This window comes from Bos javanicus, chromosome 1, assembly GCF_032452875.1.
Source record: "Bos javanicus breed banteng chromosome 1, ARS-OSU_banteng_1.0, whole genome shotgun sequence".
In the NCBI taxonomy this organism is placed as follows: domain Eukaryota; kingdom Metazoa; phylum Chordata; class Mammalia; order Artiodactyla; family Bovidae; genus Bos; species Bos javanicus.
The window spans coordinates 58,879,198-58,894,928 of record NC_083868.1 but is presented as its reverse complement, the minus strand read 5'-3'; the positions used below and the strand labels follow the sequence as shown (position 1 = coordinate 58,894,928).

General features: G+C 45.1%; 1 protein-coding gene across 3 annotated transcripts; it reads right to left on the bottom strand.

Moving 5' to 3' along the window:
• Window positions 1-750: 750 nt before the first annotated feature.
• On the bottom strand, window positions 751-15,646 carry ZDHHC23 (zinc finger DHHC-type palmitoyltransferase 23). Of its 3 annotated transcripts, none has more exons than XM_061427271.1 (5): window positions 15,556-15,646; window positions 14,777-14,952; window positions 9,372-10,082; window positions 7,640-7,807; window positions 751-5,599 (listed from the first exon to the last, which is right to left on the bottom strand). In XM_061427271.1, exons 2-5 carry the CDS (start codon window positions 14,917-14,919, stop codon window positions 5,332-5,334), a joined length of 1,290 nt encoding a protein of 429 aa, XP_061283255.1. In that variant the 5' UTR covers window positions 14,920-14,952; window positions 15,556-15,646; the 3' UTR covers window positions 751-5,331. The 3 variants fall into 3 exon arrangements, with proteins under 3 accessions (XP_061283255.1, XP_061283249.1, XP_061283263.1); XM_061427265.1 differs by having other exon boundaries at window positions 14,777-14,971; window positions 15,556-15,644; XM_061427279.1 differs by having other exon boundaries at window positions 7,640-7,798; window positions 14,777-14,971; window positions 15,556-15,644.
• Window positions 15,647-15,731: the final 85 nt, after the last annotated feature.

The window sequence follows — 15,731 nt, the reverse complement described above, 5'->3', positions numbered from 1 at the left end:
GGGTTCAGCATGGGCGACACATGTACCCCCATGGCTGATTGATGTCAGTGTGTGGCAAAAACCACTACAATATTGTAAAGTAGTTCAGTTCCGTTCAGTCACTCAGTCGTGTCCGACTCTTTGTGACCCCATGAACCACAGCACGCCAGACCTCCCTATCCATCACCAACTCCCGGAGTCCACCCAAACCCATATCCATTGTGTCAGTGATGCCATCCAACCATCTCATCCTCTGTCGTCCCCTTCTCCTCCGGCCCTCAATCTTTCCCAGCATCAGGGTCTTTTCAAATGAGTCAGCTCTCCACATCAGGTGGCCAAAGGCCAAAAGGTGGGTAAAGTAAAGTAATTAGCCTCCAATTAAAAAAAGATATGATTTAAAATGTTACTGCTGGAAAAATAAATAAATAAATAAAATGTTACTGCTGGACTTCTTGGCAGTCCAGTGGTTAAGACTCCAAGCCCCAGTGGAGGGGGGATGGGGAGGCAGGTTTGATCTCTGGGGGACTAAATTTGCACATGCTGCCCAGCCAAAAACAAATGAAACATTGTTGCTAGTACAATGCCCGAATAAGCAGTATCCCCAGCCTAGACAACTGGAAAAGTAACCACAAGGAAAAGAACAGTTGAGGGCTGGGGGCAGTTTCCGTCCACAGCATGGGCAGGACAGGTAGCCAGAGAGGCAGCCCAGCTCTAATGCAGGCCTTTCTTAAGGCTCAAGAGTTCAGGAGACAAACCAAGAAGCATCAACTATTTTCCTTAAAGAAAGCACTTTATTTTCCATTTAAACAACTTGGTCACAGTACATTATTTTACATGAATGGCAGTCAGTCTTTAAATTTCCATTTGAAAGGCCTTGTGTCTGAGGTGATAAGAGGATATGAATACAAGTATAAAAACAGTGCAAAACGTTTAGCCCACAGCCTCCAGAGTTGGCTTCAGAAATCCCCTCTAGCGTTGCTGAGTTAGTTACATTAAATATGAAATATAATATTAAATAAATTTGCCTGGGCTTCCTCTAGTCTAAAATCAGACCCAGAAATGCAATCAAATGAAAAGGCTCAGAAGCCCTAACAACTCAAACTGTCAAAATCACGCAGACTATAGGATCACAACATGATGAGTTTGTGAGTTCTGTAACACAGCATCTTGTCAGTGGCACCATCTGAAGAAACAGTAGATTTTAGTTGCATCCATAACTAGAATAGACTAGCTGTGGTTTTAAAGCTTTGCTCTTAAAAGTATGATTTTTCTAAAAGTAAAAGATGCCATCAGGAAGGTTAGAGTAGTGACAAGTCACAGGCCTGACGGAAATAGTCACAACCCCTAAAGAAGGTCTCTGTTCAACCAGTTTTTGACCTGCTGCTGCTACTACAGTGAAAAGCTTTGTGCCAACTGAAGTGGGAATAACTATCCATTAGAAACAGGATTAAATGTAGCTGATTTTGCAAAAAGTTTGTATTAGTCACAACAAACATCCACAAGAACATACTGAATTTTCTTCAGCATTAAGTGAAGCTTAGTTCTCATTCACCACCTGCATCACGTCTGTAATGTTTAATACAAAATGGCACACTTGTCAAGCTGCTGATGAGAAAACCATTTTCCAAACAGGTGCCTCAAGCAAAAGTTTCCATTATCCATTTCTTATTTGAGGAAATGCTTTTTAAAATACAGGATACCAAAATATGGCTAAAATGAAGTTGTCATATAAACCTACTTACCTAATTTAAAGAGACCTTAAACCTCACAAAACATTAATTTTTAAACATCCTGGTTAAAACTGTGCTTCAAGATGTCATATTTTTGCCTATGTAAGTTGAGTTTTATAATAAAAAAGCTAACAGCCTACCCAAAGGAAATAGCCTATTAAGCAAATGGTCACTCTTACAGAGAACCTTACCAGCATTGTGTCTTCTGGCAGTGGAAGATTCTAGTATAGAAAATTTTTTCTTGCTAAAAATTTTACAAGTACCAAGGACTATTGCATAAGAGGAAGTCCGTAGCAGTCTTTCTGCTAGGCAGATGGTACAGTGGAAGACAAGTACTTCATTCACCAAAGGAAACCACCACTACTTGGAAAGCAAAGATTTACAGGGTCCTAAACACACACACACGGGTGGCTGACATGAGAAGGGCAGCCCAGCATTCCCAAAACACACTTAAGGCTTGACTTCAGCAGCATCAGAGAAACCTACCAAAAAGGCATTGTCAACGGATGGTCAGCTTGCTTCAGGTGTGACCAGCAATAACCACAAAGTACTCTTTGGGTAGCATAAGAAACGTTTTTGAGTATTGAAGGATGTTCTCCCTTTATGCAGTCCTGATCCTTAATGGTTTCTCCCTCTTCCAAGTGGAACACTTTCTCTTCCCCAGGAAGAGGACACAGTGGCATGACCATAATATAAGTGGTCAGATCACAGTAGATCATTTAGTAAACTCCACATCCAGTATGTTTAACAGAGGCTGAGGATGTGGGGTGACAGGGGGAGACCCACTTGTCTGCACCACATTGGGGCAAGCCTGCTCCTACGGCCAGGAAACTATGGGCTTCAGGTTTGCTGGGCAATTCCCCACGGTTACCACCACCATTCTCTGGGGATCATTCATTCACAGAGACCTTGTCCTTTAAAAGAACAAAATCCCTCATATGGTTCCAGATGGTAAAAAGGCTTGAAAGTCCAGGAGTACAGCTAAAGGACGTCTCAGAGTCTACAGAAACTGCTCACAGATAGTCCCTTGGCTGCTGCTCCTTTTGGTGCAAATACTTCAATGGGCTTTTACCTCCACAAAACCACTGAGCTTTGCAAAGGTTTGTGCTTTCTTCTATAAACTGCCAATCATGAAGTTCTCAAAGAACTTCAAACAAGCACCTTAATTACAATCAGCCAGAATAATATGCAAAGAAAGTCCTTATCTGAGTGAGGGAAAACAGTGAATTGCCCATCCAGGTAACCCTATTGGGGGTGTGTTGTTATAAAGATGGTGATCATTCCTCATTCTCTCAGATCAGTCTGGTCTTTTGAGTACTCCTCATCTTCAGCTGGGGACTTCCCAGGTGGCGCCAGTGGTAAAGCATCTGCTTGCCAATGCAGGAGATATAAGAGATGCAGATGTGATCCCTGGGTCGGGAATATCCCCTGGTGGAGGAAATGGCATTCCACTCCAGTATTCTTGCCAGGAGAATCCCATAGACAGAGGAGCCTGGGGGGCTACAGTCATGGGGTCACAAAAGGGGCACAACTGAGCCTCTGAGCAGACACACATCTTCAGCACACTGTATTTTCATTGTTGCTAAAGATTTGGCCAGAGGCCAAGATTACGGACTATCCTAACATTTCTGTTAATTTTATTATCAATTGCTAAACAATCTGAGTTGGCTCTGAATCTGGCATTCAGGAGACTATAATCAGGGATTTCTGGCCACGTGTGCTGTCCTTAACATTATTACTCTCTCTTATCTCCAACCCATACATAAAGAAATTAGTTATATCAGCTCCAATGAATTCCAAATAAATGCCTGATTCTGGGCCAGGGATAGGGCATTACTATACAAACCACAGACTGCTAACATCCCCAGACTTGCTCGTTGGCTCATCATCAATGTAATATGGAGTCTATCATTCATTAAACAGTCCATCTCTGGGGAGAGCAATGACAAGCTTGTATAAAAATGTGGTTTGTGTCTTGAGGAGAGCCTTGATTAATGGCAGGACTAGGGGTGGTGCCAGCTGCAGAGGGCAGAGATGTACAAGTAGCAATGTTTCCTCTCGACCTTTATAAACCTCTTGCTACAGCAGCACACACAGAAAGACTGAAAAAGCTGGAAATATTTTTCCTACGTTAAGCTATAAGCCAAGGCAAATTTAAGAACTCATGAATTCTTTGGGGTTTTATAAAGAAGTACAGGTGCAAAACCAAGTATTTCAAGAGGGTATTTTCCCCATGTGATATCAATTGCCTCATCTTAATTCTATGGCAGAATGGGCCCATGCCAAATAGTTAATCCTTTATACATTTTCCATTTTGAGATATGATTAAAGAAACAATTTAGGAAGAACTAAGGAAGAACAGTAATCTATTAATTAGTGGAAACCACATATACCCTGTTTCTTCTCTCCCAGTGAGACACTTCTATCTTGGGCAAGGTGAATGAGAAGAAGGTGCAAGTTAAGTGGGAAGACATCAATCAGCCGCTCAAATAGAGCTCATGCCAGAACAATGTGAACGCCAAAAGACTGGTTTTTGCAACTTAGTGCTGTTGCTGACAGTATCTGAATTACTTACGTGAACAAAAACGTCAAGCCCTTGATATAACCAGCCACCCTACCCAGAAAGAGAGTGAACTGTTTCCCACAGGAGTGTCTGTTCTTGTCCAGTCATTGTCACAAGTGTGCAAGCACCTGACCAGGCAAAACATGGGAAGGAAAAAACATTGATGCCTACTGGAGTTACTTGGAGTAAATCCAAACAGAATAAATACATAAGAAGTAAGGTAAATATAAGAACTCATCACCTAAACTCATGACCACTGTACATTATACTAGTAATAATTATGCTTAAAATCATCAACTATCCTTTCAATATCAGATGATAGCATAAATCCATCTGGTCATCTATTTGAGTAGTTAACATCTAATACCTCAGAAAGAGAAATTCCCCTAACTGTACAACATGGTATTTGAGGATCTGTTTTTCACTCTGAAATGCTGAAAACGGATTACTCCAATAATACTAGCTTCAGTATTCTGACCTACAAATATTTTTTCCAGTCTTAGGATTCTCCTAATAATACTTCATACCTCTCTAGTGCTTTAGTTGTTTTTTCTGTGTTTTCTAACATAACCCATCCCTCACGGGACCCCCGCCCCCCAACATCCGCTCTGTGAGGTAGCCAGGGCAGGCATCAGTACCCACTTGACAGGTAAACCTGAGACTCGGCGAAGGGGCTTGACTGAGGGTCGCATGGCTATTCAGAATTGAAAGAGGGACTAGAAACTCTCCTGATCCAAGGCTCTTTCTCCCATAGTAATGGGTGGGAACTGCTTCTATCCGTTTGTGCATTAGCAATCCGCAACTTATGGTGACTTAGTTAGTAAGGTGACTGGAAAGGAATGGCTCTACTTTTACCTCTTAGATATAAAAATCTCTTTTTAAGTTATGAAGTCAGAAAAACTCATTTCTTCCCAGTCCAGTGCCTAAACCTGAGCATGGCCCTATAATGCCTTTAGGAAACAAGGGATAAACATGAGCATCCTGCGTGTACCGAAGTGTCCAACGCAAGGGAGCAGAGGGAGGAGCCACCCCCCACCCCTGGAGCCGTACAGAAGGCACTCAGACAATGTCCTCGGCAGGGTGGTGGAAGGGGTGCACGCCCAGGGTGGAGAACTGGTGCCAGTTCCGCAGGAAGCCCCGATTGTACTGGCCTGTGTCCACGATGAGCCCGCAGAGCAGCCGGCGCCCCGTCTTCTGTCGCAGGGCCTGCTGCACCTCCCTCTCGGTCACGTTGTAGCTGATGTTTATCAGCTGGATTAGGAAGATGTAGGCCATGCTCCCCGTGATGATCACAGAGTACCACACGCAGGTGAAGCACAGAGCCGAGCTGGGAACGGGAAAGGCAGGTCAGGGCGGCCAACGCTTCACATTGAGAAAGCCGTCCGCATGGTACCATTTTACACACACAGTACTTACTCCTAAGGACTCTGGCACCTTCTCTGATTACCCCACCTTTCCCATCCTCGGAATGCCAATACCTGCTTCATTTATGACTATTAAGATGTCCTATTTTATCATTACTGGTGCCCCCTTTTCTAGGGTGTGAAACGGGAACAGTAAGGACCGTTTTGTGTGTTTTGCAGCCCCCATACAACCAACACAATACCTGACACAACACCATTCAAAATCTGTTTGCTGAATGAATAATTCCTAAATTGTTTTCAATGCAGAAGAAAATAAAGGCGCCATGAGATTGCCGAAAACGTCCCTCCAGGAACTGTGGGTGGGAACCCAGGAGCAATGCTGCTGCTGCTGCTGCTGCTGCTGCTGCTGTCGCCTCAGTCGTGTCCGACTCTGTACAACCCCATAGACGGCAGCCCACCAGGCTCCTCCGTCCCTGGGATTCTCCAGGCAAGAACACTGGAGTGGGTTGCCATTTCCTTCTCCATGCATGAAAGTGAAAAGTGAAAGTGAAGTCACTCAGTCGCGTCCGACTCTTAGCGACCCCATGGACTGCAGCCCACCAGGCTCCTCTGTCCATGGGATTCTCCAGGCAAGAGACTGGAGTGGGGTGCCATTGCCTTCTCTGATGAGCAATGCTGAGGTTATTCATCTCCGTCCTCTCAGGTTGCTGAGCACAAGTCAGAGGACAGCTCCCCGCACAGGCAGCCCTTTCCTGGTCAGCTCCACAGGAGCATCAGGAGCACAACCACATTTCAAACCCCACTTCTGCAAACCAAACAAAACCCCATGGGGCAAGAAAGCCCCTTCCAGCTCATCTGATGTCTGCCAATTGGTTATTTTCGGTCAACATGTGCAAATGAGTTAGCTGGAAACTGGTTCAGAATCTTCACTGTTAAGCTGAAAGGGATGATTAAAGCACTTCAAAGATGAGAACAACTAAGACCCAGGGAGGAGACGTGAATCGTTGGTCCACAGCACTGAGAACATAGTAGCTGGACTATGTTCCTCGTTTCATTTATGAGGCCCACAGGTTAAAAACTCATGCTTACTAACATACAAGGACCCTCAAGGTCCTTTTCTTTCTTCTCACTCTTTGTTTTCAGGACAGTCTGCTTTGTCTGCCCAGGCGCTTGTCTGTACCAGTCCATGGACAGCTCTGCTCCTTGCTATTACAGACCCAGACATTCATGGGCATTAGAACAGACGGGCCCTCCTCGGGTTAAGAGTGTCCTTTCCTCTTTATGTTGAGTCTTCATAGGTGGTGAAATTCTTCAGTAACTACTATTCTTAGTGGCTTGTGATAAATGTCCTAAAGCAGAGTTTTGAGTGAGGGGGATGGGGGGCTAGGCCAAAGCTAAAAAAATTCCAGCTTCTGTTAAAACATGGCAATCCTCACACTAGATAAATGGGCCCCAACCTAAAAACGCTGAAGGAAATTTTGACCTAGATACTATAGTGATCATGAGTGGTGATTAAAAAAAAAAAAAAAAGTAGAACAGAAAAAAAAAAATCAATGGAGGTTAAATAGAAAAGAAAGGTTATAGAGATTGTAAGCATTTCAGAAAAGGGTCAGAAGCAATAAATTAAGACTGGGCTACAGAGCACCAGAAAGCAGCAATGAAGTGAAACATCCCCTGATACTCATCCCCAGAGACTGAGAGTTATTGCAGTTTCAGCTACCTTTGGCATGCCAGTGGTCACCTGAAGTCCCTGAGTAAGCCTGGTCTTACCTGGAGAGCACTAGTTCCTCACTTTTTAAGGTCAGCGCTCCTTCTGACATCACCCGAGAAAAATGCACATATCCACTGCACAGTTGTGTACTAGCAATTCTGGGGCTACCCAGCACCCCTAGAACCTGTCCCGTGTTTTGGGTGAGAACTCCTCACCCAGCCGCAGATCACAGCCCCTTATGCTGACTGCAAATCCACTCCCTCTTCCAGGGGCCCCTGTATGGGGATCTCACCTGTAATTTGCATAAACTCCAGGGCAATAGAAGAGAGCTGTGAAGACACTTCTGTCTGTACAGATGGTGTCCAAGGTCAGCGTTATCCCATACACCGAGGTGAGCAGGAAGACCAAAAGGGCAAGTATAAATGCTTGATGGTTTGATTCTCCGACACAGCTATTTATCCTCAAAACAGCACAAGGGGGAAGAAAGCAAACATGTCTTTAAAAGTTCTCTATGTAACTCAATAAACAAGAAAGCATTTAATACAGGGATAGTATGCATTTCAGTTATTAAAAAAAATGTGTTCTCCTGTTTTCCACTTTTAGGGAATTAAAATTTTGTCTGCTGAGAGATGTACTCTTACATTCTCTAATCTTAGCAAAGAGAAATCATCTCATTAGTTTAGGGACAAGAGTACGTGAAAAGTAAAACACAGCTAAGAAATTTTTCTAGATATTAGTGAGGTCTGTCACCCAGTGTTAAGAGTTAACACTGTCATCACTGCCATAAGGATAAGATGGTATCAGAGTTATAAAAACTTAAAAATGCTAAATCAGAAGTATTACACAGTGTGGGAAAAAAAAAACCCTATTAAATACATATATTAATAAAAGATCCCAGGAGGTTAGAAATGCAGTGTGGGGCTGGAGAACAGCTCAATAGTATGCAGACTACTTGTCACGTACAGAGTTCCATGTCATGGCCGTTTGCAGGGCACGTGGACGAGCACATCAGGATAATCCATGGGCAGAGATCTCATAAGCGAGGCTGTCAGGCCCTCTGCAAACCAGCGCTTGCAAATGGACCACCACCAACCCACACGCACATACACAGGCATGCATGAGAATAAATGATGAAGACAGAGAAGAAGAAAACCTAAAAATGAAAATACCTGTTTACTCCTAAAGCCCAAAGCCCCAGAAAAACAGCTGTCCCTGTTCACAAGCCTTGAACTTAAGGTCCGCTTCTGTGCCGTCCGGGCGGTCAGCACCCTTTTCCACATCCCCTTCTAAGAGGGAGAGTGGAACATGATCAGAATGCTAGGCGTAAAAAGAGTAATTCACTGACTGTGACTGCCTCAAGAGCAAGAAAGTTGTGAACAAGCTACTGAGAACATTCATATCTGAGTGAATCACACCCCTTTTAAGATTTAGTCAGTGAAGCTGCAACATTTTCTTTAAAAGTCACATTTCACATCTTACGGGCCTCAGGTGTCCTCATTTGTCACTGGGCAGCAGAGAAGTGCCCCAAAAAAGCCCACTTCTGCACAGATAACCAAATAGGGAATTATCTGGAAGAGCCTTAAGAATGTAGACTAGAAATCACTGGTACATCTAAATGATGGAAGAATACACAGTCAGAGGATAAGAGTCACCTAGAGGTACAGGAACATGTTCCTAAGCTCTGTGAGGGAGACGCACCTGTATTACTTCTAATACATTCTTTTTTTAAATGTCATTCAACTGTAGATACCTCTCTCTTAGTAAGGAGAAAATGAGGGGCAGCTAAGAAGAGAAAGCCCAAAAAAAAAAAAAAAACACCTTCAGGAAATGACTGAAAAGAACTAAATTTGTGAAGCTCGAAAAACTGATGACTAAGTGGCAACACCATATACAGCCCACAAATATCTACAAGGTGTAAAGCTGGGAGCGGGAGAGACGAGGATGGAAACAAAGGGAAAGCACGCCCCGCGAGTCTCAGGAGGGCTTCTGTAGGCTCCGCAAGCCTCCAGATCTTTCCAACATACCAGACACAGTGGTGATCCATCCTCTTCACACAGATGCCGCAGATCCGGCAGTGCCACGCCCGGGCTGGCCGCACCAGCTGGCACTTGGCGCACCAGTCGTCCTTCCCTTTGGCCGGGCTTCCGGCCGACGTCCTCGGGGAGTCCTTAGTCTCATCCTTGGGTGCGCGGTTGTTGAGACCGCCAGACAGATCTGCGCTGGGGAACCCCTTGGGCTTCTCAGGCCCTTTTCTGTTCAGGCATTCGACCTGGCTGCCACTTAGAGCCCTGTCATTGTGTGCTGGGTTTCTGAGGTAGCCTGGATTCTTCTTGGCTCTGTACAAGGCGTAGAGGATGAGCAATAACCCGCAGGTAAGAAGAGCCAGCCGAGTGGGCCCCACACGCCCCTTGGGGACCACTTCCTGCAGGAACACATAGTACATGTAGCCCAGAGAGAACAGTCCGAGGCTCAGGAAAAACAGAGTCTGTTCTTTCCTTCTGTGAGTGAGGTAGTAGTACCACAGAGCCAGCACGGGGAGGGAGGTCAAAACCACCACCCCAAGGAGAAAATGCCAGGAAGCCACGCGGAGGAAGACAGGCAGCAGGAACAGTGGGGGAAGGATGCTAATGTTAACTTTCTTGGCTCCCCTAAGCCAAGGAATCCGGAGGCGGTCTGAGATCGTGTCCATGATCTTTTCACAGGTCTCAGGCTGCACGGACTTACACGTGATCCATCTATTCAGAAAGAGCACAGAGAAGGCCCATGGTACATGTTTGTTGAATTAAAAACCACCCCACACTGCAGGCCAGACAGCAAGGTAAATGATAAAAGATGCCAAAGGCCAAGGGTTTAACTTCCTTACTATTAAACAAGAGCCTTACAGATTCATGTATAATTTTTTAATTCAAATGATAAAATATTTAGATATTTAACAGAACTATTTCTACATGGAACAAATACACAGGAATACACACATATTCCACCTAAGTACTGTTTAGACTTGGGTAGGTGTCGAGACATAAAACTCTCAAAAAAACCATTTACAATCTAGTTGTGAAGACAACACAGGAATTCAAGAAATATTAGATAAGTGACAAAATAATAAAATCGCCCAATGAACTATACAGGCCAACACTGTAAAGTATGCTCAGAAGAGAGGACACATTTCTGGGTGGAGTCATCACAGGGGTCTTTGTGGAAAAGGGAATCTGTGCTGGAACTTGATGCTGGCTAGTACTCATCTGGGTAGGGAGGAAGGCAAGGAGGCGTTCTGTGGAGACACCTGCTGCTGCTGCTGCTGCTAAGTCGTTCAGTCGTATCTGACTCTTCGCAACCCCGTGGACTGCAGCCTACCAGGCCCCTCCACTCATGGGATTTTCCAGGCAAGAGTACTGGAGTGGGGTGCCATTGCCTTCTCCTGGAGAGACCTGAGTGCAGCACAAAACCCATCCTGCGCCTGGAGAGTAAACCAGTTCAGGAGGGCAGGGGGTAGCGTCAGGAAGCGTAGAGATCACACTCAGTTCAGTTTGGTCCCTCAGTTGTGTCCGACTCTTGGCGACCCCATGGACTGCAGTACGCCAGGCTTCCCTGTCCATCACCAACTCCCAGAGCTTGCTCAAACTCATGTCCGTCAAGTCAGTGATTGCCATCCAACCATCTCATCCTCCATCATCCCCTTCTCCTCCTGCTCTCAATCTTTCCCAACATCAGGGTCTCTTCCAGTTCTTCGCATCAGGTGGCCAAAGTATTGAAGTTTCAGCTTCAGCATCAGTCCTTCCAATGAACATTCAGGACTGATTTCCTTTAGGATAGACTGGTTTGATCTCCTTGTAGTCCAAGGGACTCTCAAGAGTCTTCTCCAACACCACAGTTCAAAAGCATCAATTGTTTGGCACTCAGCTTTATTTATAGTCCAGCTCTCACATCTATACATGACTACTGGAGAAAAAAAGCTTTGACTAGACAGACCTTTGTTGGCAACGTAATGTCTCTGCTTTTTAATATGCTGCCTAGGTTGGTCATAGGTTTTCTTCCTAGGAGCAAGTGTCTTTTAACTTTATTTATTTATTTTTTTTTTAACTTTATTTTTTTTTATTTATTTTTTTTTTTTGCAAGTGTCTTTTAATTTCATGGCTGCAGTCACCATCTGCAGTGATTTTGAAGCCCCCCAAAATAAAGTCTCTCACTGCTTTCATTGTTTCCCCGTCTATTTGCCATGAAGTGATCATGACCGGATGCCATGATCTTAGTTTTCTGAATGTTGAGCTTTAAGCCAACTTTTTCACTCTCCTCTTTTACTTTCATCAAGAGGCTCTTTAGTTCTTCTTCGCTTTCTGCCATGAGGGTGGTGTCATCTGCATATCCGAGGTTATTGATATTTCTCCCAGCAATCTTGATTCCAGCTTGTGCTTCATCCAGCCCAGCATTTCTCATGATGTACTCTGCATATAAATTAAATAAACATGGTGACAATATACAGGCTTGACGTACTCCTTTCCCAGTTTGGAACCAGTCTATTGTTCCATGTCCAGTTCTAACTGTTGCTTCTTGACCTGCATACAGATTTCTCAGGAGGCAGGTCATGTGGTCTGATATTCCCATCTCTTTAAGAATTTTCCACAGTCTGTAATGATCCACACAGTCAGGCGTACAATACAGCAGAAGTAGATGTTTTTCTGGAACTCTCTTGCTTTTTATATGATCCAATGGATGTTGGCAATTTGATCTCTGGTTCCTCTGCCTTTTCTAAATCCAGCTTGAACATCTGGAAGTTCATGGTTCGTGTACTGTTGAAACGTGGCTTGAAGAATTTTGAGTATTACTTTGCTAGCGTGTGAAATGAGTACAATTGTGCAGTAGCTTGAGCATTCTTCGGCACTGCTTTTCTTTGGGATTGGAATGAGAACTGATCTTTTCCAGTCCTGTGGCCACTGCTGAGTTTTTCAAATTTGCTGGCATATTGAGTGCAGCACTTTCACAGCATCATCTTTTAGGATTTGAAATAGCTCAACTGGAATTCTATCACCTCCACTAGCTTTGTTCCTAGTAATGCTTCTTAAGGCCCACTTGTGTTCACATTCCAGGATGTCTGGCTGTAGGTGAGTAATTATACCATTGTGATTATCTGGGTCATGAAGACCTTTTTAATATAGTTCTTCTGTGTATTCTTGCCACCTCTTCTTAATATCTTCTGCTTCTATCAGATCCATACCATTTCTGTCCTTCATTGTGCCCAACTTTGCATGAAATGTTCCCTTGGTATCTCTAACTTTCTTGAAGAGATCTCCTTATGCCAAAATTCAGACTTAAACTGAAGAAAGTAGGGAAAATCACTAGACCATCCAGGTATGACCTAAATCAAATCCCTTACAATTATACAGTGGAAGTGACAAACAGATTCAAGGGATTAGATCTGATAGACAGAGTACCTGAAGAACTATGGACGGAGGTTTGTGACACTGTACAGGAGGCGGTGATTAAGAAAAAGAAATGCAAAAAGGCAAAATGGTTGCCTTACAAATAGCTGAGAAAAGAGATCACACTAGTATGACTCAAATGACGGAGTCTGGTGGACAGGTGGTATTGTTGAATTTTTTGCATACTTAGGCTATTATGGAAAGGAACAGTTGAAGGAAGGATAACATCAATTTTAGAAATTTAGAATTTTAAAGAATAGGGCTAGACCTGGAAATGAATGGGAACTAATTATACGGGAGGCATACAGAGCAGCACGTTTATGGAAACGCTGGGAGCTCATCTCCAGAGAAGGATATGAAGAGAAGAGAACTCAGGGGCAGCTCAGGTCTCAAGGGTTGGGAGGCAGGAAGAGTTAGAAGGCTAATGGAAAAGCAGTGGTTTTGAGTGATGCAGGTTACAGAAAAGGCATCATTTCTCCATTCATTAGTCCAAAGTGCTCCATTTTCTCAGGATGGAAAATCTTAGGATTTTACCTAAGTCTAAAGAACCTATACTTAAAGGTACCTGTAAAAGATTATACAGGGCCTTTTAGGTGGCTCAGTGGTAAAGAATCCACCTGCAATGCAGGAGACATGGGTTTGACCCCTAGATCAGAGAGATCCCCTGGAGAAGGAAATTACAACCTACTCCAGTATTCTTGCCTGGGAAATCCCATAGACAGAGGAGCCTTAGGGACTACAGTCCATGGGGTTGCAAAAGAGCTGGACACAACTTAGCACTAAACAATAATAAGACATTATACACACTGTCAAGGAAGAATTATAAAGGGGTTATGGAATACTAGACTGCAGTAGTCCCCAGGAATGCTTCTCATGGCAAGATTAACACACCCAAGATGTAAGTCAGCAATATACCATTTCATTGACTTTTTTTAAACCAGATGTAATTACCAATGTGGAGAAGGCAATGGCTCCCCACTCCAGTACTCTTGCCTGGAAAATCCCATGGACAGAGGAGTCTGGTGGGCTACAGTCCATGGGGTTGCTAAGAGTCGGACACAACTGAGCGACTTCACTTTCACTTTTCACTTTCATGCATTGGAGAAGGAAATGGCAACCCACTCCAGTGTTCTTGCCTGGAGAATCCCAGGGACGTGGGAGCCTGGTGGGTTGCCGTCTATGGGGTCGCACAGAGTCGGACACGACTAAAGCGACTTAGCAGCAGCAGCAGCAGCAATTACCAATGGGGAAAGCAAGTCTCCTCCATCCTTGTCCTCCCCACACTATGCTTTCCATGTGGTAACAGTTTTTAAATACGTAATTACTTAGAAAATGGATAAAGACCAGGTTATTACTATTTGGTACAAAATTTTTTCAGTGATGTTAGAAACTGGTTCTTTGGATAGTTAATTTTCATCACTTGGGATAATGGTGAAAATAAAAGCCAAATGTAACAGCATCAATCAGGATAGTGCTGCTGCTCATGCTGAAAACAACCCGTCCAGGGTAGGATCATGCCTCTTGCTGGATAGCCTCCCCAGAAAGAAGGGTGAGACCGATTTTTCAACCCTCAAGGCCCTTTGTGGCCAAGTGCAAGCCAGTCCCAAGGTGTCAGTCTCTGAATGCTGAGACCACTGAGAATGTAGGAACTTCCTGGTACTAATGTGTTCATTTTAAACTTACAGATTGTACTGGCCTGCATTTTCTTTTTTTACACAATTTAACTTGTCTACTATTTCATTATCTGCCTGTTCTCTCCATCATCTTCTCCCTTTAAATGAGAAATAATAACTCCTAATAAACTGGGCTGAACAGACAGTTGTGCACTACTGAATAATGATTCATCTTTATCAAGCCCTCACACTTGACACAGAAAGACAACTTTCAGTTGGAGATAAGTAGAAACAGAATGAAGAGCAAATTCTAGTGTTCTGGATGGCTAAGCGCCAAGTATACATAGTAGTTCTCAAAAGGGCCGGTGGGGTCAGTATCAAGAAACACACAGTGCTTACCTATCACACCCTTCGTCCAGATCTTGGCAATCACACAAACAAGCAGCCACGTGGTTCTTTTCCCCATTTCGATCTATGTACTCGCAGCAGCACAGGGGCTCCAATTCAGGTTCTTCCGCTTTGGTTTTCTTCACTGGCTTCATAGTGCCCTTCTGGGTCGTGATTTCCACCTGTCACTACGAGGCACACGAAGCCCTCAGAAAGAAAAGTGGAACGAATACAACTCACATCTCGTAAACACATCCACTTCCATCTCTGATTAACCACCAACGCCTGAGAATTAAAAAATGAGAACGAGGGGGAGGTGGTCCCCTTTTCATCAGGATTTTCTGGCTGTCCTTGGCCAGACGCAGAGCTCTAGGGCTCCAGCCGCTTCCGAGCTGCCTTCAATGCCAGGTACCCCCGATCCAGGACCAGCGCCGTCTGGGCACCAGCGGTTCCCATGACGACAGCCGACTACGCGGCCCGGGACAGCCCGGGCGCGGGTGGCTGCGCTCACCTGCGGGTGCGGGCTGGGGAGAACCGAGCTGTCCCCGCCCGAAGCTTGGGTGCGGATGGAAACACCCTCGGGGCTGCGGGCGGAAACAAAGCGTCTACCCGCTGGGGCCGACGACCCGGCTCGGGAGAGGAGCTCGGTCAACGCTCGGGGTCGCCGTCCAGCCCCGCTTCTCCTCAGCAGGCTGGGCGCGCCTCTACCGCCCCCGTCAATCGCAAGAACGTGGGCGGACCGAGAACGCCACGCCGCCCAGCCCGAAGAATGACCTTGGGAGGGAAGTTACCTGCGCTCCGGAGCCGAGGTGCGGCCACAGCCAAAGAGGCCGAGGCGGAGAACAGCAGGGTTGGCTTCTCCCGGGGCGCGGACGCGGCTCCGGGATCTCTGCTCCGCTGGGTTACGGGCGCGATGACTGGAGTCTCGGGGACCCCGGCTCCGCTCTCTGCTGCCGCCCACCTGTGA

Excerpts from the sequence above, each read along its gene's own strand:
- ZDHHC23 (XM_061427271.1), bottom strand. The coding sequence starts at position 14,919 with ATGAAGCCAGTGAAGAAAACCAAAGCGGAAGAACCTGAATTGGAGCCC. Across the intron at positions 10,083-14,776 it reads CTGGACGAAGGGTGTGATAG|ATGGATCACGTGTAAGTCCG; the intron begins GTAAGCACTGTG and ends CTTTCTGAATAG. Across the intron at positions 5,600-7,639 it reads GGAGTTTATGCAAATTACAG|CTCGGCTCTGTGCTTCACCT; the intron begins GTGAGATCCCCA and ends TCCCGTTCCCAG.